This window comes from Corythoichthys intestinalis, chromosome 20, assembly GCF_030265065.1.
Source record: "Corythoichthys intestinalis isolate RoL2023-P3 chromosome 20, ASM3026506v1, whole genome shotgun sequence".
Classification (NCBI taxonomy): Eukaryota; Metazoa; Chordata; class Actinopteri; order Syngnathiformes; family Syngnathidae; genus Corythoichthys; species Corythoichthys intestinalis.
Window position 1 is genome coordinate 8,096,021 of NC_080414.1, and position 27,815 is coordinate 8,123,835.

Genomic DNA, 27,815 nt, shown 5'->3' on the forward strand with positions numbered 1-27,815 from the left:
GTAAGATTATTCCACTTACTCTAAGTAGTATTACTATTTGTTCTTACTAAGAATTTTTTTTTTTTACATTTTACACCCAAATCAAGAAAAATTTGCTTTTAAATAATGTTTTGAACAACATCTATTATAGGGAGTCAACTAATCGATAATTAAACGACTAATCGATTAATGTCACTTCTTTCATTTACCTTTAATTTACCTTCAAGTTGTTTTGAGCATGTTTTAAGTAGCAATGAAGACAAAATGGATGACTATTTCCTTCAACTGTCTCGATGATCAAATTCATTGGCAATTAATTTATTAATCGATTTAATCGATTAGTTTATACAGCATTCTTAAGAAGCTAGTTTAGACAGTAAGGTGTCCGAAAATTGGCAAAAATGTTAATTGTTGTTTTCCAAAGACAAAGCAGATTTTTGTTCAGGTCCTACTTTGACTTAATAAAAATAAAATGAAGGAATCTGATAATATTTACAAGTTATATGTATGTTATAATTTTAAGAATTTACACAAGTTTAAGGTGAAGAAGGTCCTAAACGATTAATTGGTTATCAAAATAGTTGTTAATTTGCTAATCGATTAATTGTTGCACTTGTTAAACTATGAACTTTTCTGACACATTTACAGTAGTCTCCCCCCCTAAAATATGAAACAATTATAACTTGAACAAAACCCTCTTATTGACATACTTCAGTTTGTTCCCTGAATCAAAAAGCAAATTTTTGGGCAAAGGTTTGTGGTATTTTTAGAAGTATTTGTTTTAATTTATTACGTAAATGTTTGAGCTTATTCCAACTAACAGATAAAACATTTTAAACTTCGAAAACAAATTTATTTCACGCTTTGACCGAGTTGTTCTGTTGCCGAGAATGAGTGATTTAAGCTTTTTTTTAAGGTTTACTTTCTTCGATTTGTTGCCAAGAAGTAGTGCTGCAACGATTAAGTGATTTACTCAATTTGATGACAAAAAGGACTCAAATTAAATTTTGCTGCTTCGAGTATTCGTTTAATTAATGTGGCGTTGTAATTAGGGGTGCGCGATATCCATTTTTTGAAACCGATACTGATATCGATAACTTCCTGCTCCTTAAGGCCGATACCGATACAATAACCAATAATATATATATAATTTTTCAATTATATTCACCTGAGTTTTTGAACACCTGTAGGTCAAAAATACTAGTGGTGGATTCAGCATAGATTTGCCAGTGACCCAACCAGAATTTTCATGATGACATGAACATTATTATAATGAACAAAACAAAGACAAGAACAGTTTTGACTTCAAATAAAGTGCCCGTATTAGTTTTTTTCAAATAAATATAATTTGAGTCAATCACAATCAATCAGTCAGTATCATTGACGATGTGTTCCCCTGAACAATAAGCACAGAACTAAAACAAACATAAACCCAAGAGGTATTGTGCTTTGTCAGCAGATAAAACATTTGGTGCAACAGGAGAGGAGAATTTTGTGGTCTTGGTCCATGAAACAACTTTCTTAACCTGGCAATTATAGGACAGCAAGCCTATCAATAACCAAAAGGCCTCTCAATAACTTGTAAACATAACACTGTAAAATGCAAACATTTGCTGATTGTCAAAGTAAGGTTCATCACTCAGTGATGGAAAAACAAGGCCTCTAGTAAGTAGTAACAGCAGTAACAAAACTTTGCATACTGGCAAAACAGGAGTGGAAACAAACGCACACATCCCAATCCACCGACACAATGCCAAAATTAATATTAATAGGCCCAATAATATATAATGTTATTGGATTTATTGGGATGACGTCACAATTCCTATTATTGGACCGATAATTATCGTGCACCTCTAGTTGTAATGGTTGGTTTTGAAAGTGTTTGCATTCAGTTTTATTGATTTGCGTGGATACACTGCCCTCCAGTGGCAAAGAGAATATAACAACTCATTTCTCATGGCTCAATCCAGCTGCTCAGTGTTAAGACTAACATTAGCAAAGTTTTTGTTGGAGCTAAAATTTTTTTTTATGCGATTATAATTTAGTTTATTAGTGTAGTTAGCCGTTTTTTGTGGGAACATGTGTTTGAACCATTTGTTAAGAGCATTGTAAAAAAATAAAAAAAATTATAGCATTTAAGATAGCGGACTATTGCCATGTAAGTTAGCCAAGTGTTCCTTTGTTGTACTTAGATCCTCATTTATTTAAATTTTTTTTTATACCGTTTGAGGTTCAGCTCGGGTATTTTCATTTTTTATGTTCCTTATCTGATTTCTCGATTATTTGAACTAACTAGTTCCTCGATTAATCGACAACTAAAATAACTGATAGCTGCAGCCCTACCTATAAGTAATATATTTTTGCTTGTTCTAAGCAACATGTTGCTGACAGTGAGTGATTTTTATTTTTTTTTTAAAGATTGAATATACTTGTTTTGTTGCTTGATCCAAGTGAGTTTTTTTTTTAGATTTCCTTAATTTGCTGCTTAATTGTTGCTTATTATACACAAAATGTTACTTTAAATGAGTGTTTAAACTTTTTTTTCAAGATTAAATACACTAAATTATTGCTTGAAATAAGTCAATTACACTCATTTTAAGCTTAATGAAAGCCTAGCTATTTTTCTTATTTCAAAAAATGTGAGTAAAATTTACTTGAAGCACTGGCAGATCATTTCTGCTTTATTAATAGCAGAATTATACCAAAAAACAAGGGAATTTAACTAGTTTTAAGGAGGTGTGTTTTTGCACTGTAGGAGTTAAAGCTAAAAAAAATTCAAAGTGCAAAGTTTCAAGGCCCTTTGTAGCTATACTATAACCCTGGCTAGCCACATTCTACACTATGTTCAAATTGAAAATTGCAGATTATGCTGTACTGAAGTCACAAAAATTCCAAAAATACTAGATTCATTTCTACACAATGGCACTTCCTGTCAAAACCACTTTAACTACACTCCTACTAAATCATGTTGGTCTCAGACACAATGGTTGTCTTACATTTCTGGTGGTACAATGCTAACCACACACCATAACATTCAACATCTTTCACATGACCTGGTCAGACCTAAAATAAAAGGTATAAGAAGCTTGGGCGAGACCTTTGTGGCATTTAAAGGATCAAGCAGCCTCATATACTCTGCCCTCCATCATAAGGTCGTGCCATTCATGGGGATTTCAGTCTGAAACGTTCCCCTGTGGACCCTAAGACAGTTCTTTCCTAAAGATAAATAGACAGTTTCAACCTTCATATATATCAAAGTTACTTGTCAGAAAGAGCAGAGGAAACAGCGGCTTTTTCATCATTGACTTGACAGTTTACTCACTTATAAATACCTCTGTCAGTGTGATAGAAAACAGTCCCACTAACACCTATTCACGACAAAGCTTGTTTACAAGACGGAATATCCTGAACAGTGTTTCTGTTAAGGAAAGCAACATAGGAGTATTAATCTCAGTGTGAAAGATTGATTTAAGAAATGTGCAGTGAAGTAAAACAGCTAAAATGGCATCTGGTGGATTGCTGATTTATTGTCCCTGTTTAACCGGTAAGCATGTCAGATTTTTCTTGGAGATGAAGCTACTTTCGAAGAGTTTTTGAAAAAATACGCATTGAATTTTGAACTCTGTGACCAACCTTCGACCTAAAGCTAGCACCCATATCTTCCATTAGTTTTCAAAACTGCACCTGCTCATGGTCAGAATCTACAGAACAAGAAACAGAAGATATTTTTTTTTTAGGCTAAAGGAAGCCCATATGCTGGCCCATGCCTGATAAGGATACAGATATTAACCGGTACAGATATACACGGTCGTGGACTTAACATAAAATGGCTAATTGTATCGTGATGCCATACTGGAAGCTTTTGTGGCTCACATAACAAATCCCATATCAATTGAAAAGAACCAAAATGTCCATGATTAAAACTCATTTGCTCCCAGAAACATATAAATACGTTCTATTTTGAAATGCTTCATTGTCCCAAAAACGTATTTATACGTCCTTTGCGTTTTTTTTTTTATAAGCACCATCTATAGCTTGCGATCTATCAGAGAAACAAAAAACAAGGCTCCAAACCCATTTTAAAGCAATAAAACTGGCCACTGGAGGGCAGTAGCGCATTTTATAAGACCCACAACCCGATTCAACAGCAATGAACAGCCGGGCAGCAAGGTCAGAGCGCTGGTGGCATGATGCCAGGTGGCGCTCCGACCGAACAAAACAACCGAGAGGATGCCTAGGAGGCCAGGCGCTGAACGACCGAGCAAAACGCTTGGGACCCCCAGTGCAGCGGCTCGCCGAGCAGACCCAGCAGAGACGCAAAAATAATCCATCTTTGTGTGACAGACAACGATGAGGGAAAAGTTTACACGGCTGACGTGGCGACAACGGCATCATCTCGGCGACAAAGGGTCATCTCTCAGTAGTCATGTGTAAATAAATTGTTACTTTGCTATCAAAAGCTCTATTTGTCTGGTTGTTCATGGTATTTTGTAAAAGGAAAACAGTATTCAGATGTTTGGGATGTAACTAATGCAAAAAAAATTGCTTTTTTAAAATCAAAGTTATGTTTGAAATGTATGCGTTTACAAAAAGTTCATTTTCTCCGTTGTTTTTTTTCATCAGAAATTGGAAAAATGCTCAAACTAAGCTATTTTCTAATGCTGATTTCTAAAGAATGGAAAAAGATATGAACTTACTTCTTTCTGCTGAAAGAAGAGAGCCTAATCTTTCTTTTGGTGGGTTCCATGTTTATGTAGCAATAGAACAGAATTTTCTGTGGGCCTTGCAAAATCAGTCAAAATCCAGAAAAATGGCCGGGAGCGAGGGGCCTTGCTCTGGTGAAAATGGCTGGGAGTGAATGAGTTAAATACAGGTAGTCCCTGGGTTATGAACGGGTTCCGTGACTACGTTGGCAAAGTCTGAATTAACCCCTTAAGTAACCCTAAATCTCAAAGTACCTATCACAAAAGTTCAAATGTATTGTATTAAATGTAATGATGGAGGATACACTGCCCTCTGGTGGCAGTGTTGGGTCTGGCTGGACTGTTGCCTTGCATGACTGCGGAGCAGACTCAGACATCTGGCATGGATAAAGCATAGCTGCACTCTAGTTTGGCCCACATCAGGATGTAAGTTGTTTCAGCTAATATATGTTTGTGTATGCATTTATAATCACATTTGGAGCTAGCGTTTGTGGAGTTACGTGTGAGCGATTTGCTGTGAGAATTGAAGATACATTAGCATACGTAACATTTAAGCTAGCAGACTTTTGTTAGGCAAATTAGGCAAATTTAATCTACATTTACGTATTGATCAGACTAGATGGAAATTTGAACACAGATTGTTTTTAGTCAAGGGTTTTATTGTTAAAATGCGTGTCGTTCTGAACATAAGTGTACGTATGTGTGTAACAGCTTTACAAATTGTCAAAGTGAAGTCAAAAGCTTCAACAAGCACAACTGACTTGTTTGCTATCTGTAAAGCTGAACAACTTCACATTTAGTGAGGATATAAAAGGTCATATTAATAAAGTAAAAAAAAAAAAAAAGATACTGTGAGGTACAATAAGGTACTGTTTATGCGGGGAAAAAAAAAAAAAAAGAAAAAATATCGCGGACGAGGCTTCGGCGTCATAAAGTCGAAATAGTGTAAGTCGAGTATGTAACCCGGGAACTATCTGTAAAAGGAATCACATCATTCAAAATAAAACACATTTACAGTAGTTACCCCACAGAGCCACTACGGGGACGGGGGGGACCAAAGCATTACAAATACAGACAGGCAATCATAGGACATGCCAATGCAATGACAATTCCCAAGATGCATTTTGATGGGCTTTCTTTTGTACAATTTTTTGTATTTTATTACTTTTTAAATTTTCTTAGTGACAGTTTCTTTCTGGTAATGCAGTAGTTATATGCAATGAGTTTATAATTCATTATTTTTCAATCATTTACTAATTATTTAATTTTTGCACCATGAATGCAAATGGTCTGCTCAAGCTGCAAGCATCTCAGTTTGGAGACATCTAACAGTCGCTAAGCATAACTTCTGCGCTAAGTTGTGACCAGCTCTTGTACAAAGGTGAAAGGCTTTTCCATTCACTTTGAATGCAGCATGCATATTGGCCCAAAACCGATGTTGATATTGTCCGATATCTTTTTAAAATGCTTTAATCGGCCTATGTTCCAACCAACGTGATGAAAATAGTCACTGTCACTAAAACTGATCGTAGTTGATTAACAGTGATTTATGTAGAATTAGGACTGTGTCTGATATGCAGGCATCAAAGGAGCGTCCTTGCACGCATACGGATGTATGCGCACATTACTTAGCCTTCCAGTCAATTTCTCCCAGGACTAAACGTAATGTGATTATCTGACTGGGATGCTTACAGGACCGAAAACAGCTCAATGCTACTCCATGCTCGGCAGACAGAGCTACATTGATTGCAATGGATATGCCTAAACTTGGGATGTTCATAGTAATGAAAGATGAAGGGTAAAGGACAGTGAAATTGGATGCAAAATAGCATTACAAAACTTGCACACCCAAGTAATAAAGAGACAAGGAGAACTCTCCTGTGTATTAGCAGAGATGGAATGGGAATTCAAATGGGAATACCTTTACTGAACAAATAAGACATTTGGAACTAGCTGACGACACACATTCACAACATACTGCGGTGACTAAAAAAACATTTGTCTAAATGCATACAGTACTGACAAGTTCTTTCAAGATTTAAAAATGATTGCATCACACCCTCTTGAAATGAACTGCCCAATATCGAATCAAATCGTAATCCCAAATAATCAAACCGAAACATTATCCCACTGACTTGAACCGATTCGAATGAATTTGATTTGAATTTAAATTCAAACAGTCCTTAAAATCATATCGCAACCCACCAGTGTTGTTTTCGTCAACGATGACGATAGCGAAAAGATTTCGTCGACGACCAAATTTTTTATGACGATGACGTGACGAGCTAAAAATGCGTCTTGGGAGACTAAAACAATAATACGAATGCGAGAGAGATGAGAACGAGATGAAAATTTACCATTGTTTCCTTCATAAGTTCACAATGTGTGACATTTTCTTATCGTATGTGTAGTTCGCACGCATCGTAGCAGTGTTTGGTCGTATCACTCATGTGACATTTCCCCCTACCTGCCCCCGCCATACGCTTCAGGCTCCAGACTTTTTTTAAACACATCAAATGGTGCTTGGTAAGTTGTTTTCTTATCGTGGCTCGATACATCATGTTGCTTTAGCCTTTAAAGGTCTGTGATGAGGGATCATCACGCCCTAAATGTAGCATTAGCATAGCGTTCACGTAGCATTAGCATTTAGCGTGGTTAGTGTCTTAAACTTTTGGAAAACGTTTTACAAACCGTTCAGGTGAGTTTAATCGAAAAGAATGCACTGCTTTCCTGCTGAGTGTGTATTATCATCACGAAGATGGGGATGTCCTTGTAGACTCTACAATTATGTGCTCGTCTGTCAATATTCATTTGAAATTGTTGGGAACTGTTTATTTATGGACAAGGCTTTTGAAGTTTACAGACAAAAACATTTTGAGTCATTGTCGACTAAAACTAGACGAAATTTGAGTTTTCGTTGACTAAAACGAGACGAAGACGAACACATTTTGAAAAGACTACAATATGACGAAGAATAATACTAAGTATTTTTGTCTAAGACTAAGTCGAAAATTAAAAGGGCTACCAAAAACAACCTGTGAAGAGTGAAGAGGTGAATTAAATTGTCTGCATTGCATTGCTAAGAAAATTCAAATGAAAATGGACTGTGACATACGACAAATATTTTCATTCATTCAAAAAAATTGGCAAAAAGTAAAATGTGTTGGGTAAATGAAGCTATTTCTGTAATCGTTATGACATCAACATCTGAGCATGTTTTTTTTATAATTCTTTGTTTGGCGAGGACACGCTATAGCTACTCGGTTATTCATATTTCACATTATGCTTCCAAACCAGTGTTGTTTTCCTTAGTCTTTTGGACGAAAATACTTATTAGGCTTAGTCATATTTTAGTCATTTCAAAATGTGTTCGTCTTCGTCTAGTTTTAATCAACGAAAAGGTTTCCAACAATTTCGAATGAACATGACAGACAGAGCACATATCTGTAGTCTACAATGACATCACCATTTTCATGATAATCCACACTCAGGAGGAAAAGAGCACATTACTTGCAATTAATTAAACTCACCTGGACGCCACCAACTGTATGTAAAATGTTTTCCAAGAGTTACAGAAGAGTCATCGCGCTAAATGCTAATGCTAACTCAAACGCTATGCTAACGGTACAAGTTAGTTTTGTGTGTGATGATCACTCAGCACAGACCTTTAAAGTGATCCTCTGATTTAAATACATGTAGGCTCTAATAAACCACAATTGTTCTCTTGTACTAAAATATGTTGTTAGAAACACATAAAATGTTAAATCAATGGCAATATTTAAAATATTTAGTCCATATTTTGACCGTTAGTTGGCGCCATGGTTTGCGGGCTCGCAGTGATGACGTCATTGGTATCTTTCCGAATGTGTAGCGTGTTCAACAATTGCTTATTGCCGCCTATACTCGCAAAGTAAAATACCACGATGTGCTGCTTTTGGATGCAATTTCCAGTCAAATGGAAAAAAGGGGAGTGAAGTGAGTGGTCAAGGTGGAATTATTATTTTTTAGTGAATAAATGTGCAAGGTGGAGTGGAAGGAATTATAATAACTCATACTAACATTTATGTTTTAAGAATTATTTGTCTTAAAAATAGAGGATCCCTTTAAGGGCTAAAGCAACATGGCCTATCTAGCCAACATACGAAAGCAAAACTTACCAAGCAGCACCTGACACATATTTTTCACAAAAGGAACCTGGAATGGGCACAGGCTTACTCGCCGGCCAGTAAGCATCTGTGTGGGGTAGGGGGAAGGCGCAGCACGTCACATGATTGACAGGACCAAACACTGCTAAATGTGTGCTAACTACACATACAATAAGAAAATATCATACATTGTGAATTTATATCGGAAACTATGGCGAATTTTCGTGTCGTCAGAAGACAACTGGCATCCATCTCGTTATGTTTAAGTCTCCCAAGACACGTTTTCAGCACGTCATCTTCATGAAAAAATTGTTCGTTGACAGATATTTTCATTATCGTCATCGTTGACGAAAACAACCCTGTTTATTGCGCTTTTATCGTCTTAGCATCGTGGGAATGCGTAAAATTGTCAAATTTATCATTAATATCATTATCATAAAGTACCATTAGTATCATTAGTACTTGGCTTTGACTTTAAACATTAATGTGGTAATGATAAGGACCATCTAGCTCTTTACAGTACTACTGTGTATAAAGTAGCGATTAGTGGGGATAAAGTACTGCGCAGTAGTTGCCACTGTAGCTACAGTACTGTACCTGGGGATTGCTATGATGTATTAACTAGACTTTACATTCAGTACATTCTAATTTAATACCAATTTATGCAGTTGTGTGTTCTTACCCGAATGGGGGATGATGGGGTGCTCTGTCTTGTGACACGGCGACTCAGGGAGCAGCACCGGCCCTCTCCTACCGGCTACGCCTCCGAGCCGCAGCAGCAGCATGCACTGCAGTAGCAGCAGTGCATGCTCGCTAACAGAGCGTCCCATGAGGGGCCCGGGCTAGGCTCGCTTCTCCTCAGGCCTCAGGGGCCAAGCGCATCGGAGAGAGACACACCTGGTGAGACCAAAAAGAAAAAGACATATTCAGGTTAGAAAGAGGGTTACTCTCACATTTAATCAGATCAGACTGCTGAAAACGCTTCCTTACTCAAGCAAACTAATTCCAGCTATCACCTCGAATTCAGAGAGATAAAGCTGCAAAAATATATCCTTTGATGGGGAAAGAAAGCTGGTGCAAAGTAGTGACAGAGTGAAGAGAATTTGTTGAGGATCCGTCTTCAGTGAGCTTTGAAACCTATAAATCACAATGTTGCATTACGTCAAGCACCACATGTGAGTTTTTTTCCAAGAGGTTAAAATATATCTTATCGCTACCACGCTTTGCCTTATCTGATTAAGAGCAACCATGAACGTCATGTTTGTTTATTTTTCATTTAGTCCATTTCATTTTAAGCCAAAACAATGGGTTAAAAGGGTAAATATCAATGCTTAGTTTGAGAAGCAGTAATTGAAATCATTCCAATTTGTGGTTGTAATTTGCATGTAAATTTTGTGTTTCTTTTTTCTCGTCAGATCTGAGTAGTGCTGCAACGATTAATCGATTAACTTGAGTATTCGACTAGAAAAAAAAAGATTCGAATTCAATTTTGCTGCTTCGAGTAATCGTTTAATTTAAGTGGCATTTTAATGGTTTATATTGAAAGTGTTTGCATGCAGTTTTATTGATTTGGGTGGATACATTGCCTTCTAGTATGCCTCATTTCACATGGCTGAATCCAGGTGCTCCCTGTTAAGACCAACTTAAGCTAAGTTTTTGTTTGAGCTAATTTTTTTTTTTTTTAAATGAATTCGTAATTTAGTTTTGGTATATTTAGTCTATTTTTGTGGGAATATGTGTCTAAACCATTTGTTAAAAGCATTGTAAAAAAGAGCATTTTTTGGCATTTAAACTAGCAGACTTTTGCTATGTAAGTTAGCCAATTGTTTTTTTTTGCTGTACATAGATCCTCATTTATTTATTTTTTTATACCGTTTGAGGTTCAGCTCAGGTAATTTAATTTTTAATGTTCCTTATCCGAATACTCGATTATTCGAACTAATTGTTGATCGATTAATCAACTACTAAAATAATCGATAGCTGCAGCCCTACATCTGAGATGCAATTGTTGGCTTTTTTCAACATTGTACAGGGTTTCCCGTACATATAAAACATTGTGGCGCACCACCACACCAAAATAAGAGCCGCCACGCTTTTTGTAAGGCAGTTTCAAACTAGCAGCAGCCTAGTGTGAAGGGTTCAGTAGCAACCTATCCATTGTGTATTGCAATGTCCGTAACTGTGTGGCACCCTTAAGAGAAGAGCTGTGACGTAGAAGGAAGCGAGAAGGAGAACGGGCAAGATAGCGAGAGATAGCGGTTCACGTCGCGGCAGCCCGCTGTTATTTTGTTACTGTTTTTCTTTATTATTGTTGCCACAATAAAATGGGTAGGCCAATACCGACTCCTCTCCTTCTTCCCCCCCATCCAGGGCATCACGGTATTTTGGATCGGACCTTTCGGCGAAAGTGAGCGGCGGACGGTCTTTTTCGACGGAACGGACGGATATATGCAATCACGGCGGACGAAACCTTGATAAATGCGCTTGTTTTTTCAAATTTCGCGAACTCTGGGACACTCGAAAAAGGGCTCTCATACCTCTCCTTGCTAAGCTAAATGGTACCTCAATGTGCGTTTGTGTGGAAATGTAGTTCACAAACAACAACAAAAAAACTGTTCACCTTGTCACCAAAACTAGTAAAACGTTTTTACACTGCAATTATAATTTCCCCCTACTCCTTGAAATTGGTCCATTACAAGGGCGTAGGTTAAGTCTCAATTTGTACAACATTTGTACGCCCTTTGCTGCTTTTAAGTGATCCATCACAGTGTCCTGGGGTTGTATCTTCTGCAAGGGCGTAGGTTTGGTCTCAACATTGGTAGGGACGATATAACAGCATAATCTGCATGTACACTTTTTTCTGGGGACAGGACATTAATAAGACCAAACAAATTGGGTGAACGGAGGTCACGTCTACATTTCTTTGCACCTAATTAATTAATTGGCTAAATGATCAATGCAAAAATCACTGGTGCATGATTATTATTGGTCCGATAATTATCGGTCCGATAATAGGAATTATGACGTCATCCCGATAAATCCAATAACATTGATAATAGGACCGATAATATGTAATGTTCTGGCTTTACAGTTTACACACTAGTATGGGAAATCAGTTGACCATTTGCGTGCCATTGCTCCCACCTGCTGGTCAGAATAATTCACTGCATCTATTTTTTTGTTACAGTAGTTTGGTTCAATCACTTACACATTGCGGTGTCTAGCGGGAGCATTGACAGTCGTGAATGCTTTGTTACGTTTCCACCTTGGAAATATATCTATTTTATGTTTACTATAACATATGGATGTGCAATATATGTTTACTTCTGTGGTGAAGGGTCATATGTACAGAACTTCATAAGTTGTGTTATAGAAGCCAGCCAATGCTTTAGTAGCTCAAGCTAGTGTGCTATGCTATACATATAATAGTTGTGCATACAAGTGTATTGAGCAGTTTGTTGTATATTGATTATTGAATATGTGTATTTTTCTGTTGTACTTTCACAATATTAAGACATGTGTCTTCCCATAAAAGCAAGAAAAGACCATGCGTTGTGGTTTATGGAAGTGCATTCATTCTGGCTGGCTGTCAGGCAGTTCATAAGTGAAACGTACTGTTTTGTTCATGTCATTATGAAACATCTGAAAGGCAAATCTATGTTGAATCCACCACTTTTTTTCCTTTTTTGAAACCTCCAGGTGTTCAAAAACTCAGGTCATACTTTAAAAAAAATATATATATTTATTATCGGTTATCGATATCGGTATCGGCTTTGAGGAGCAGGAAGTTATCGAAATCGGTTTCAAAAAACAGATATCGTGCATCCCTAGCAAAAATAAATCTGTATCGACGTGTACTAACTTTCACACTGCAAATTTGTAACGTCTTAATCTGATCATTTTTCTTAAATCTAGTCGAATAATTTTCTCCATCTTGTTTTGAGTGTTAAAGACTAGTTAACAGACTAATAGGTCAGATTATTCAATTTACTTTAGGTAAATATTACAATTTGTTCTTTTTTAAGATTAATTATATGCACTTTTTACTTAAAATAAGTGTGTTAAGACAATGGCTAGCTGAAAATCTTATTTCAAGAAATATGAGTAAAATTTACTTGAAGCACTGGCAGATAATTTCACTTATTTCTGGTAGATTTACACTGAAAACAAGGGAATTTATCTAGTCATCAGCCAATCAAACGTGCATTTGAGGGGGAAAAAGATGATGTTAGTGTAAGTCTGAACATAATTAAGGTAGGGTCAATTCTACCCTGACAAAATATGTGACGACGATCTAAGTGACCTCAATAACTGAACTCATTATATAATTCAAGTAATGTTGCTTATAAGTTAGTGGGGACAATTTGAGCATCCTGAAAAGTTGCTAGTGTTATGTCCCTAACGTCCCTCGTCAAACGTACGCCATTGGTCCATTAACAGAAGGGCTAATAATGTTGTTGTAATTTAGTACGCATTAGGGCCAAATAAAAGGAAAAAGTAGGACTACGAGATGTAAGTTGTGCTATTGCTACGAGAAAAAAAGTCTGAATATTACGTTGGGTAATGTAGCTGTAATCAGATACACATTTTACGTACATGTACCGTAGCTGAGAGCTACAACATTATCCTGGCTAATGAAATATTTCAAATAGGCCTTTGTTATGGTTGTTCTTGGGAAAAAATGTGAAAAAAAAAAGTCATTTGTCATGCTATAACGCAATTTTTCGATGCAGCCCACAACCACAGCTTCAAAAAATCCTCGCGGAAATAATGATGTGCATCTCAAATAAAGCATTGATTATCTAAATATTGTTCAATATTTGGTGAAATGTCTTCATTTCTCATGTATAATTGCTCTTTACCAAAAAAAAAAAAGTTTTGTTCGATTACTCCATTAATCAATGGAATTTTCAGTAGAATACTTGATTACTAAAATATTCCATAGCTGCAGCCATAGTATCAAATAGTGTGGCCAATGAAGATTAATATAAAGCTGAACACTCTACCCAGTTTTAATGTGCAACTCATCCCTCAATTGCTCTACATCATTATGACGTTCAACCAATTCTTGCATCATTAAGCCTTGGAACAACAAAGTGGCCTGCACAATTGTTGCTCAATTGTTCATGATCTCTTTCTATGCAGGGACAAACTGATGAGCAGTCTAGACCGTCCACATCATTGCTTTTTAATCATTCATGTGATGCCATTACAAAGATTGATTCAAGTAGTATGGAATACAAGAATGGGCCTTCTGTAGAGGATTCTTTATTTCACGCAGCTGTTATTGCGGGGAAAAAATGAAACAAAGACAATGTGCAAGGTAATCAGGAGTTGGCTTTTGCTAATGTGTTGTGTTGCTGAACTCGCGGAACAGTCATTATTTCTGTGCTGTAGAAACTGGCTTTTCATCTGAAGTCCAGTCAGTGGAAAAAAACAAAAAAAACTTCTTTGTGAAGCAAGCGTGCAATATTTCTTGGTCCATGAAACAATTACAGGTGTGGAACTGCAACTTTCCCAATTAGCAAAAACTAAGATGTGTTTGTTACGGAAAAGCAGCAAACTATGAGAACACAAAAAGGATATGACAGAGAACTCAACTCTACGTGGTATGAAATCAATTCAGTTCATGGCTAAAATACCTCTGCTTCCAAAACTGAGTGTTTGCGGTGTTGATTTGATTTTCTCCTTGAATGCAAACTTCATCCTGCCTTTGGAGCAAATGAACTAGTGTCGTGACCTTGCGGCTATGGAATTAAAGTCCAGAGTAAAAGTCGCAGCAGGTGTGCCTATATGGTTTTTCATTACCTGCAGAGAAATGTTTAAGCACCTGTCATCCGCCCAAGGGGAAAGTAAGTGACAGCATGACGCCTCTGTTCCTGTACCCTTTCATCTCAAGCCGTCGCAATCGGCTGGTTTCTTTGACAGTCTAACTTCTTTTTCCACGCTAAAAAGACAGCTGCTGTACAAGGAAGGGAGCAAGTCATGTTCCCGAGTCAAGTCATGGATTGATATTTGAACTGTACGTATGTGTGAAAGGCAGACAATTGGACTCGAGTCATAGGGAGTCGGTAGCGGGTCGACTCCTGTCGTAAATATGATGACTCGCAACTCAACTTGACTCGCTTGAGCTGGGAGGGTCCGAGACTTTGCTTGTGAGGCAATAACTTGAGACTCGACTTGACTCGTGAGACAATGACTCGAGATCCGCTTGGTCGCCTTGGCCGCTCTCGCCACGCCCTTGCGGAACAATCTGACTCGACTCGACTTGACACGTCTCGTCTTTACAACCTTGTGACCTGATTACATGACCTCAAGACTAGGGATGTACTGATCCAATCAGGTAAAAGGATCGGGTTTTTAAATTTTAAAAATATATGGCGGAAATACAGACAAGGCTGAAAAAGCAGTTTCTGCTCTTGCACCCCTGTTTAAAATAAACTGCTGTACTTTAAACCAAAAGAACTGTTGTGTTTGATAGAACAATAAGTCTATATGCTGCCATTGCAGATTAATGGCGCATTAAGTCCCCGAACTATTTTTAATTTGTCCGTTTTACCCTGGAAACCCCCGTTTACAGACATCGCGCAACCGCTTTTGTTTCAACCTAGCTTTAAAAAGGTAAGTAATCGTATTTACTATTCGAAATGTCAGTCGTTTTTAGCTTAGAATCATTTATTGATGTCTAATTTTTAGTTTAAAAAAAATAACGACTTAAAAAAAATTATTCACTCGCATATTTTAAACTTTTAAACAAATGAAGTCACAATAAAAAAATTTGCGTCTGTAAAAAAGTCACGGATATCGAACTCATAACTATCGCTTAATTGTATTTTTTTCGTGACTGTCACATTTTCTCCAATATTTTAGATGATAAATAACTGATCCAAAAAAAGAAAAATTGAAAAAAAGTTTATAAGAATAAATATATGAAAATCTCGACCACACTTTTATGTCTGCAATTTCTGCATTGCGACCCTTGTTATATTACCATGTTTCACCCGTAAAATCCCCCCCAAAATTTGCTGTGGCCATTCACAGCTGTGTCTTGACACTCAGTGATACATGCTTCATGGAGTTTTTGGATCGACAAGAGGTAAGTACGCGATAATCTCGTTAAAATCATTAAGTCTATAATTATGTCTCGCGTGCGTCACCTCCAGTTAGGGTTTTGCTGTTTAAAATTTTATTATTATTTTATTTAAATGCCCTCCTGTTGAAAAATTTTCTTCCCCCAGAAAATTGAGATTTTAAGCTATCCAATGATTTATCACGCAAACATATAGGACAATTTTGAAATTTGGCCAAATTGGGGTCTCAGAGCGGAACTTCAAGTCACCTGACTGTTTTCCGCCATAATTATATTTTTCTGTTTCATGCTCGTACACCACCACAGAGGGTGTGGCCCAACTGTCTAGCTTGCGCTTTGTGCTTAAAGTTAACAATAATTGACAGGTTTGTAGCTTTGATCTTGCCAGAGAAGCTTAGTAGCTCTATGATCAAAGGCACAAATATGTCAATCATCGTTAAAGTTGCATCAGTGTGCTGTGGTAAGTCATTGTGTAATTGAGAGGCTGTTCTCTGCAGCGTGAGCGTCAAACTGTGACTGGACTCACTCAATGAGGCATTTAATAAAGACAAGCATTTTTCTACGTTATTCTTTTAAATGTAATTCACATTATGAAGGCAGCACAGTGGGACAGTAACATGTTTGGAACTTCTGTTAAAAAAAGAAAAAACAAAACACACACACAAATACAAATAATGGTGTCTGTATTGGATCGGGACAGATTCTCAAAATCAAGTGACATCCCTACTCGAGAGTTAACTCGACAACCTTGTGATTCGACTCGACTTGCTCACAAAAGGGAAGCCTCGGGACTTACTTGTGACTAGTATCATAGGTACTCATGCAATTGTCTGGTGAAAAGATAGACATACAGTGTGTTCGCATTAAGTTGGTACAGTATGTGAAGTTAAAGAGATGTGCTTACATATTTGTGTGCAGGGATGTGAAAGACAGGCACAACATTGCATTTAGGTGAATTAACAAAGACGAACAGATTTTGTGTTTACGTCAATGGGCAAAAAGATAATATTTGTATATGCGAACGAGAGGATATTCAAGTTACATGTATTAGAATGGAATGTGTAGTTCATCTAACCAGCAATCATTTACAATTAGTTTAAATGTCATTAGATGGCTAGTTATTCATGCGAGTGTGTGAATGGATGGTCATGTGTCCATGTCATGCATTTATATTAATATTCACAAAGACATGTGTACGTAAATTGATAGATTGATATTATATATAAGTGTGCATGTGACAGTTTTTTGTTTTTGTCTTTTTTAAATTACATTTTCAAACTTCACCTAAACCAGTGCAAGTCTGCAAAGACAGGAAAGTACATGGTCATTATTCTTGCTGACTGAGCTACTGCAGCTTTTATCATACATCTCCACCTACACTAATATTTGGTGGATCCTATCTTGTCTTCAGGCCCTGAAGGAAAACACAGGGAGCTTTTTACACTTTTAGGAAGTCTAAACTCTCAAATCATCTCAAGGGCATATTAGTAACAAGCCTCCAGCCTCTTCCCACTCACCTTCCACTACAGCTTTAAGTTGACTTGTTTTACAAATACAGAAGACCAAAGGCGTAGGTTTGAATAGGGACGGTAGGGACATAACCAATGTTGTTAATAACGGCGTTACAATATAACGGCGTTACTAACGGCGTTATTTTTTTCAGTAGTGAGTAATCTAATTAATTACTTTTCTCATCTTGGCAACGCCGTTACAGTTACTGAGGCGGGAAAGGCGTGCGTTACTATGCGTTACTAAGTTGGTTGAATAAAAAAAGTCAGAGACGGACTCACGGAGACGAGAGAGGAGAGCAGCAGTTGGGAAGACGCCGTTGCAAACGCGATGCTAGGTGGCTCCAATAGACCCTACCCACCTACGTCACAAAACCACGTGCTCGCTGTATGGTTCCGCCCACTTGTCCGTCATTTTGACTCTGTATTAGCATTGTTTTCAATTGATGGCGGAATTTAAAATGCATTTCATGGAAGACCCGGTGCTTTCTGATGCCGCAAACTCACTGGATCTGTTGCATAAAAGGCGTTACGAGGAAAAGCTTCGTTCTATAAAGTCGCCAGATCCATATTTGATCCCCAAATCGATGTTTTTCGACCCACTGTCTTCGCCCTGTCTGCCTGACATCTGCTACGCAGATATTTACAATTATCTTGTCCACACTAAATCAGCCTATTCTCACGAAAATATGAAAAACTTCAAGAGCTTGGAGGCTTATAAATACTTCGTTGCTGGTTGGGTGAAACAGGTCCTCGTCCACGAAAATTCGGCAGGAATCTATCTTGTGCTTGGAAAGGTGAGTTACGAAATTTTCAATTCAAAATCTTTTGTTATTGCTAACATCCACTGTCAAGTCTAATGTATTTCATGTCGTTTGTCAATGGAGTTAAGGCTTTTAATGTTTATATGGTTTAGCAATAGCACTCTGACTACATACATACGTGTATGTTGTCGGCGATTAGCCTAGCAATGATCTTAATTGTGGTTATTTGTCAGCCCCGTAGACGAGGCCAGTTTCTTTCACTTGGTACCAGCTAAATATCATTCAAAAAATAACGATGGTGGAAGAAAGGGAAGTCACAAACATCTTGAATTTGAAACTGTCGTACTACGTCGTATGTTGTCGGCGATTAGCCTCGCAATGATCTTAATTGTGGTTATTTGTCAGCCCAAAACCCTCTAAGTATATATTAAATGCATCTTACCGGATATAAAATGACTACTACATAGTCTGTGGTGATTTTTTGGTGCCCAGTTTTCACGTCGAATTGCAGCCGTCCATTTCGCTCTCTTTGGATCCCTCGGAATACGGTAAAACTTCAAGTCTCTCCTTCCATCTTCTCTGTTAGTGCAACCAACAGCCACATACGCCTTCACCATTTTGATGATTAATGTTAAGGAGCAGAAAAACACGCCGTAAATAGGAGAAATGTACGTAGCCGTAACAGGTTAACACTATGTTTTGACGGACAAGTGGGCGGTACCATTCAGGAGAGCGGAGTTGTGACGTCACGTGGGTAGGGTCTATAATACCTGACTGTAGCCTACAAACTACGCCCACATGATACGGTAGATATCATATATTATAGTACTAGATGCAAATGATAGACACGGCTGCATTGCCAACACGTTTTAAGGACTACATGCGTTAGTAAACAGCCGCCATCTTAAAGCAGTAGACCTCTCAGGAAGGCTCTGTTGTGTTTTTTTTTTTTTTAAATCTAAAATGCTCCTAAATCGGCAAAATCTTGACTTAAATCTATCTTTAAATGATGAAACTTTTAAAACTTACACATGTTGAAAGTAGACAGAAGGGAACTAATGCAATAGCGGGAGCAATTTTAACAACTTTAACGGTTGATTCACAACTTTATATGACTTCCACACATAACAAAGGTTACTATCTAGTTATCGCAATACCCTTGTGTCTAGTTAAGTGGAGGGTAAAGAATTGGGTTAGGGACAATTGTCCCAAAAACCCATTAAACTTCACATTGTGAGACCTTTTTTTTTTTTTTTGGGAGAAAAAAAAAAAAAAAACATGAAAATTATCACTACTTACTTTGCCAAGTAACTAATTACTCTTAAATTCACGTAACTGAGTTACTAACGCAATTACTTTTTGGGAGAAGTAATTTGTAACTGTAATTAATTACTTTTTTATAGTAAAATTAACAACACTGGACATAACATTACCAAGTTTTCAGGATGCTCAAATTTTGACTTCAGTTATATACATAATTTAGATTGTCTTCCCATATGTGTAAGGATAGAATTGACCCAACCACTATTAAGTGAATTATTTTCAGAAATACATGTCGACAACATGCCGCCCCCTCGTGAAGGAGTGATATTTTTTTGCCAGCAGCAGCAGCAGCCACTGTAAGTCATGTAAAAAGACATCAATGTTGAAGAGGTGGGGAAGACACCACAAATTTTGCTATCAAAAGTCCGACCTGCATCAGAGTTAGCATTTGAGGTGTTCCAAAAAATGATTATTACATGCATCGCGATTCTACACGTGACGATTCGATTACGATTCATAAAGTTTCAAAAACGATGATTTTCCCACTTAACTTTATGACAGCCGCTTGTAGCGGGACGAAATTCATGACACGTCTGCGACCGCACAATGATTTTTTAGATTGAGGGGACAAGAGATAGTACGTTGCCCATTGTCTTTTTGTCCAGCTGTAGTTTCAAGTCATGTCAATTGAAAAATGTCCTGAGTGTGTTGCTAAGACCCGCGTGCGTCTATAAGAGGTGAGTACACCAACCCTCTTGTACTGTTTAGCCTTTATTTTTGTTGTTTTTGAGGTGTTAATAGTTAGCTAACGTGTATTTCATATGCAGAACGTGTAAAACCATGATTAAGTACAGCGGTAACACTACAAACATGCGAAATAGTACAGAAATCTGAAACCAAAGTATACTGGTTAAAAAGTTATTTCTAGAGACACTTTGTTTCCAGAAAATGTGGAATTAATTCTACATGTTTAAATTGTATTATATTTTTGAGAGAAAAAAGTACTCCTTTTGAAATGGTTAATGTTTTTCCCCTTTCTTGTAAAAATAAATAATTAAATAAGCAGCTTAAAGGCAGCTTTTTGTTGTATGGGCATGTTTCCATCGTTCCTGTTGAATCATTAGGATATTTTAAATAAATAATGGACAAAAATTTGTTTGTCTACTTTATTAATTAGTAGGGGTGTAACGGTACACCAAAATCTCGGTTCGGTACGTACCTCGGTTTTGAGGTCACGGTTCGGTTCATTTTCGGTACAGTAAGAAAACAAAATGCAAAATATAAATGTGCTAGTTGTTTATTACACACTTTTGTGCTTTCAACAATAGGAACATTAGTCCATACAAAGCTAGAATTCTGCTCAATAATAGAAAATACAATATTCTGAAATGTAGATATTATGAAAAACAAAATAAAAAATAACTTTGGCTAAGACTTTTTCTTTAAAATAAATATCTGATGTGCAAAGTTGAACAGTTGCAACACTGAAGTGAAGAGTTGTTCCATCTATATTCTTTTTTAATTTGAGTTCCCCACCCAGAGGGCCAACCATCTTCCATGTTAACATACTGTATAACCGTTACCCACGCTGCTCACTGCACTTCTACTGTATGTGGTGCGACGGCCCTGGCCGTTTAATTGTTATCTTTTTTGAGACTGTCAGTCATCTGATCGCCGCGTCTGCCAGCTGGCTGCCTCCCCTCCCAACGTGGCGTACTCTGATTGACGCCGGACGGGCTGACGACGTCACCGCCGCTGACGGGCCACCCGAACTAGCCGCTGTCTGACATGTATCCATTATGCAGCGCTTTGTTTACATTTGCGGCAATAACGACACTTGCTTGACGGCAGCTAATCCGATACACGGTAATACGGCTCTGGGTAATACTATTTGGCCGTTGTTTGAGCATGCATACCCGCGTGTGTGTTGTATTGTGCCTGAGTCTTGTTAACCAAATAAAGGCAGCGTTAACAAAAGTCATCTGACCGCTCGTCATTTTACAGTCAACACTCCGAGTTCGCAACTACGCATTTGACAGCATACGTGCCGCGTCCCTCCTCGCTCGCTGTTTGCTCGCTATTCATTCACCTGTGCATTTGATCGCTATTTTGTTACACTCCCGCTTTTTCGGTGAGGTCTTTTGTGTTCATTCGTTATTGGGTCGTTTGTGTTCACCACTGTAAATAAGATCACCGCAGCAGTAGAGGTAAACTGCCGTTTTCGTTCAACCCGTTTTGTTTTGTGTAGAAGCCAGGTTAGTGCCAGTGGCTGTATTGTTTTTTCTATTTTACGATCGGGTTTACTTAGCGGGTGGGGTTCAAGCGTAGTTTCATTTTGTTTGTTGTTTTGGCCTGGGCTTACGCTGAAGCCAGCTTCTTCCGCATTTTGTATATTTTGTTCATTGCGAGTTCGACTTGTGTCAATAAATGTGTGTCCACTTGCAACTTGTGTGCGTGTCTCGTTTTATGTTACGCCCTTAGCAGCCGTCCGTGGGACGTAACAGTGGGATTATGGGAAGCATGAGCGGGCATTCCGCGCTTGCGTTAAATGCGTTGAATATTTTAACGTGATTAATTAAAAAAAAATAATTACAGCCCATTACCGCGCTAAATTTGACAGCATTTTACATTTCGTCAGAAACTCGTTCGGTGCGGCCCCGCACCGAACCGAGGACCCCGAACCGAAACGGTTCAATACAAATACATGTACCGTTACACCCTTATTAATTAGTAATGTATGATGCATCGATAATTGTGATGATCGTGATAACCGTGATCATCGTCAATACCGTGATCATCTTTCAAGAATCGAATTGTACCACCCTGAATCGTAATCGAATCGCATCGTGGGGTGCCTAAGATGGCCCACCCCTAGTTAGCATTACATTGAACTGTGTGAACTGAATTTGCTAACCTTCAAAACTCAAGTAGAAAGCTGCTTAGAGAGAAGTGGCCTCCTGTTTGTGTTTTCTACTATTAATGTTAATTAAACTGAGAAATGTAGTCAACCGAGGTTTACTCCCTTCTCCCCAATTTTCAGTTTTATTTATGTGGCCTTAAAGCAGCCCAAGGGAGCTTTCATTTTGTTTTGCATTTGTCTGTGCTTGTGGTCAAAAGCAGTTATGTTTTACCTGAAGGAAGGCTCCATTTTTTTAACTTATTTTTGTTATTCCCGGTTTTTCAGTTATATTTAATTTCTTTATTTAGACAGACAATGTTAAGTGGTCTTAAGACAAATTTTTACAGTATTTTTTGCATTCCTGGCTAGTTAAGATATTATTAACAATTGTATTTTTTTAAATTTATTTTTTACAGTGTTTTGTGTTAGTTATTACAATTTATGTTCAAAAATTGCAATTTCAATTTGCTAATAAAATCCAGACATTTATTCTGAAAAGTTTTCAAAATGCTTCTTTAGTAGTTTTTGAAAACAAAAAGGTTTGAATCGAACGGCGTATCAGCTAACTAATGCATACAGTATGAAAGAGTATAAGTCAATACAGATTTAATTAGCATTGATCTTTTAACTTATCAATTAATTAGGTTCATATTCCTACGAAATGTAGCTGTATCTGTTTGGTCTTATTAAAGTCCCGCCCCCAGCAAAAACGTGTACATGCAGGTTATGCTGTTATATGGTCCCTACCAATGTTTAGACCAAACCTACGCCCTTGCAGAAGATACAACCCCAGGACACTGTGATGGATCACTTAAAAGCAGCAAAGGGCGTACAAATGTGGAGTACATGATGTTCTCATTTTAAATGCATCAGGGGCAACATAGCTTACAATAAGTATTCCTGCAAGCACAAAAGTCTGTTTGACTGCGCTCACAAGCATGTGTCCTGAAATGATACAAATCATCACACACAACACAGCACCAGCGCTATGCAAACATTAGCAGTTAATGTATCACAGACTAATATCCCAGCAAGCTCCTCTTGACTTAAATGTTTCGCAAACTCGAGCTTAATTGCATAGGGTGTTCATCTCCCTTTAGTGTAGTTTTAGAAGAAAGCAAAACAATTACACAATTCTGTATTTTTTGTTCAGGGCAAACTTCCGAGCACAATGCTAAAATTCGCGTGATGGGAAAAATGATTAGATGTGTTGATTCATACACGAAACAAAACAAATCTTTGAATCTTAAAAATATGGTATGCACAAGTTACTTTGCTCGTTTAAAGCAAGTGCAAACACTCCATCTTCAGTTAAGTCGAAGCGCTAACCAATCAATTGAATTCTTCCTGCAGTAATGAGTCGGGTGGATCATATTAACACAGCTATTGATTCAATGTGAGCTTGATATAAAGATTCTTAAATTACGATATATATATAATGAAGAGCCTCCTGCATAAATGTTGTCTTTGTATTTGTTACAATGACCAACACATGGAACTGCAGCCGTGCACACAAACACATCTCAAGTGTCCTAACACACACACGCAGGGGCGAGAGGCCGAGGTCGCACCTCATTGCCGATTGATGCCTTGCACTCAGACACGACACACACTGGTAAAAATCCACCCAGACTTTGTTTAAGGCCGCATCACACAAAGAGGCTACTGAGGAGTGTTGCGTTTACATGTGCTTGTGGGCAGCCTATTTATTTATACCCATTTATAAGGAGTTATATTGCCGCTTGAAGTTTGCTGTTGTCTGTCTGCTAACTACTGTGATAAATGTATGAGTTACTGTTTTATGATCTCCAAAATTGAATGTACAGTGGGGCAAATAAGTATTTAGTCAACCATCAATTGTGCAAGTTCTCCTACTTGAAAAGATTAGAGAAGCCTGTAATTGTCAACATGGGTAAACCTCAACCATGAGAGACAGAATGTGGGAAAAAAAACAGAAAATCACATTGTTTGATTTTGAAAGAATTTATTTCCAAATTAGAGTGGAAAATAAATATTTGGTCACCTACAAACAAGCAAGATTTCTGGCTGTCAAAGAGGTCTAACTTCTAACGAGGTCTAACGAGGCTCCACTCGTTACCTGTATTAATGACACCTGTTTTAACTCATTATCGGTATAAAAGACACCTGTCCACAACTTCAGTCAGTCACACTCCAAAATCCACTATGGCCAAGACCAAAGAGCTGTCGAAGGACACCAGAGACAAAATTGTAGACCTGCACCAGGCTGGGAAGATTGAATCTCCAATAGCTAAAACACTTGTTGTAAAGAAATCAACTGTGGGAGCAATTATTAGAAAATGGAAGACATACAAGTCGGAGTGGGAACCTCTTGGTACCTCACGATACGATACGAGTTGCGATACAAAGCTCACGATAACGATCTGACGATATGGTGATGCCACGATTATCGATCAATTGGTCAGGAGATCATTCTAGGATATTCTACAACAACTAATAAACAGAAAAACAAGCTTCTGCTGTGAATTGGAATGTGTTTATCACTAGTAGACGTCCAATCCATTTGAACCGGGAGGGTGGCAGCGAATGAACGAAAGTTCATTCGCTGCCATCCCTCCCGCTTCAAACGGATTAAACGTCTATGGCCGTGACTGGCAGCCAATGCCAGACAATGAGGTAATTTTGGGCCATTTAAGGTCATTTGGCTGTTGATTTTTAGATACTTCCTGTTGATTTTGGGGTATTTTATGGGTCACTTCCTGTTTGAGTTACAGAACAGGAAGTGAGCTTGGAATCACCCAAATAAATAGGCAGTGACTCAAAATCAACAGGAAATGACCTATAAATGCCCTAAGACAGGGGTGACCAATCACGGTCTTCAAGAGCCCCTATCCAGCTTGTTTTCCATGTCTCTCTCCTCTAACACACCTGACTCAACTAATCAGGATCGTTATCAGGCTGCTGCAGAACTTGCTGATGAGCTGATCAGAACGTGGCATGGTTGTTGGTGCCAGAAGGGCTGGTCTGAGTATTTCAGAAACTGCTGATCTACTGGGATTTTCATGCACAACCATCTCTAGGGTTTACAGAAAATGGTCCGAAAAAGAAAAAATATCCAGTGAGCGGCAGTTCTGTGGGCAGAAATGCCTTGTTGATGCCAAAGGTCAGAGGAGAATGGCCAGACTGGTTCAAGCTGATAGAAAGGCAACAGTGACTCAAATAACCACCAGTTACAACCAAGGTAGGCAGAGGAGCATCTCTGAACGCACAGTACGTCGAACTTTGAGGCAGATGGGCTACAGCAGCAGAAGACCACGCCGGGTGCCACTCCTTTCAGCTAAGAACAGGAAACTGAGGCTACAATTTGCACAAGCTCATCGAAATTGGACAATAGAAGATTGGAAAAACGTTGCCTGGTCTGATGAGTCTCGATTTCTGCTGCGACATTCGGATGGTATGGTCAGAATTTGGCGTCAACAACATGAAAGCACGGATCCATCCTGCCTTGTATTAACGGTTCAGGCTGGTGGTGGTAGTGTAATGGTGTGGGGAATATTTTCTTGGCACTCTTTGGGCCCCTTGGTACCAATTGAGCATCGTTGGAACGCCGCAGCCTACCTGAGTATTATTGTTGCTGACCATGTCCATCATTTTATGACTACAATGTAACCAACTTCTGATGGCTACTGCTGGAATCATCTCAGACTGATTTCTTGAACAGTTCGCTGTACTCAAATGGCCTCCACAGTCACCAGATCTCAATCCAATTGAGCATCTTTGGGATGTAGTGGAAGGGGAGATTCGCATCATGGATGTGCAGCTGACAAATCTGCACCAACTGTGTGATGCCATCATGTCAATATGGACCAAACTCTCTGAGGAATGCTTCCAACACCTTGTTGAATCTACAACATGAAGAATTGAGGCAGTTCTGAAGGCCAAAGGGGGTCCAACCCATTACTAGCATGGTGTACCTAATAAAGTGGCCGGTGAGTGTATATATATATATGTCTTTCTGTTCCATGCTCGTACAGCGCCACAGCCTCTCACCCTCCTTCTTGCTAAGAGTACGACCAAAATGTCCGGCTTGATCGACAGGTTTGTAGCTTTGATCGTGCCAGAGAAGCTTGGTAGCTCTACGATCGTTACACCTGCATAAGTGTGCTGTAGCAACTCATTTTCAAGTGAGAGGCTGGTCTCAGCAGTGTAAGCATCAAAGCCTGGGTGGAAACAGCTCAATGAAGACAAGCTTTTTTTTTTTTTTTTTTACATTATTCTTGTTTAAAAGTAATTTACACTATGAAGGTGGCATGGTGGGACAGTAGCATGTTTGGATCTTTACAAAAAAAATTTGGCGGGGGGTGGGACAAAAAAACTCCGGTATCGAATTGGGATTCAGTATCGGCAGATTCTCAAAATCATGTGACTCTGACTCAGGTGCAAAAAATATAAGACATCCCTTAAAAAAAAAAGTATTTCATCCAACACTGCAAAACTAAAAACACTGCATTTCCATAGCAACTTAATTGCTCCTGCAACATGTTTTTAAATTTCAATTTTCACCATTTATCTTAGTTTATATTCATGCCAAATTCAAAGATAGCTATTTATTGTCATTGAACATTATTTCAGAGCAACAACATATCAACACAAGTACAGCTCATCAAAGAGAACAGGTTCAACTAACACTGCAACCCTCCCAAAAACGTAGCAAGGTAAAAATATATATATATATATTAGCAATCCCCAGACACCAAACATCATCACTCAAATCCACGACAACATTAGAAGGGAGCATTCAAGCAAAAATCCCAAATATCCAAACGGATTTGCAATATAAAATCTCATTCATAGCATTAAAACGAGTTGAAAACCAGAAGAAATCCTTTCTTTCGAAACACTAATTTGTGTGAATGCTAATCACTTTGAGCAGTCACTACTGTAGGGGGAGCCCGAGAGCAAAAACACTATGTGCGCCTGCATGAATAATGTATTGGCAACAAATTTGTTTAGCAGCATCACTCTACTAAATGGCTCTTGGTGGAGTCAGAACTTTCCAACAAATGCTGCAAACAAACCAAACAACCGACCACTGTGGATGCTGACATTTCCTGCATTCGCATGCAACTTCCTGAGGCGATTCCAACTTCTTGTCATCAGTGTCACTGCAATTAAATACCACGGATGTCAAGAAACCATTCATTTCCTACGTTAAAAATATACTATAGTGTTCTGCCATTGTTTTTGCCGTCTTCTGACTCATCCGAGTCGGCATTGCTGGGACACATAAAGGGGCTTGGGAAACCACTGTCTATAAAGCAACCACAAAACTTCACGCACGTTACAATTTCATACTCATCATCTCCAGGAAGAGCCAAAACAGAAGTGAAATGTACTTAACTGAGTCCCTCCAGCCAAGATGGCCCTCTTTTATTGAACAAACAACTTTTGCCATTTTCTCTCAGGAAAATGAAGCTTGCATTTA

General features: G+C 38.2%; 1 protein-coding gene across 4 annotated transcripts in view; it reads right to left on the reverse strand.

The window, feature by feature from the left end:
• sema5a (sema domain, seven thrombospondin repeats (type 1 and type 1-like), transmembrane domain (TM) and short cytoplasmic domain, (semaphorin) 5A) overlaps positions 1–27,815 on the reverse strand; it is a 327,060-nt gene that overhangs the window by 212,017 nt on the left and 87,228 nt on the right. For 3 of the 4 annotated variants that reach the window (XR_009061597.1, XM_057823813.1, XM_057823815.1), the window contains exon 2: positions 9,510–9,724. Coding sequence is in view for 3 of the 4 variants with exons in the window: in XM_057823813.1 (XP_057679796.1) it covers positions 9,510–9,657 (148 nt within the window). In the remaining variant the exon portion in view is untranslated. Of the gene's footprint in view, positions 1–9,509; positions 9,725–9,817; positions 9,965–27,815 lie in introns of all 4 variants that reach the window. The other variant, XM_057823814.1, reaches the window with a different exon arrangement.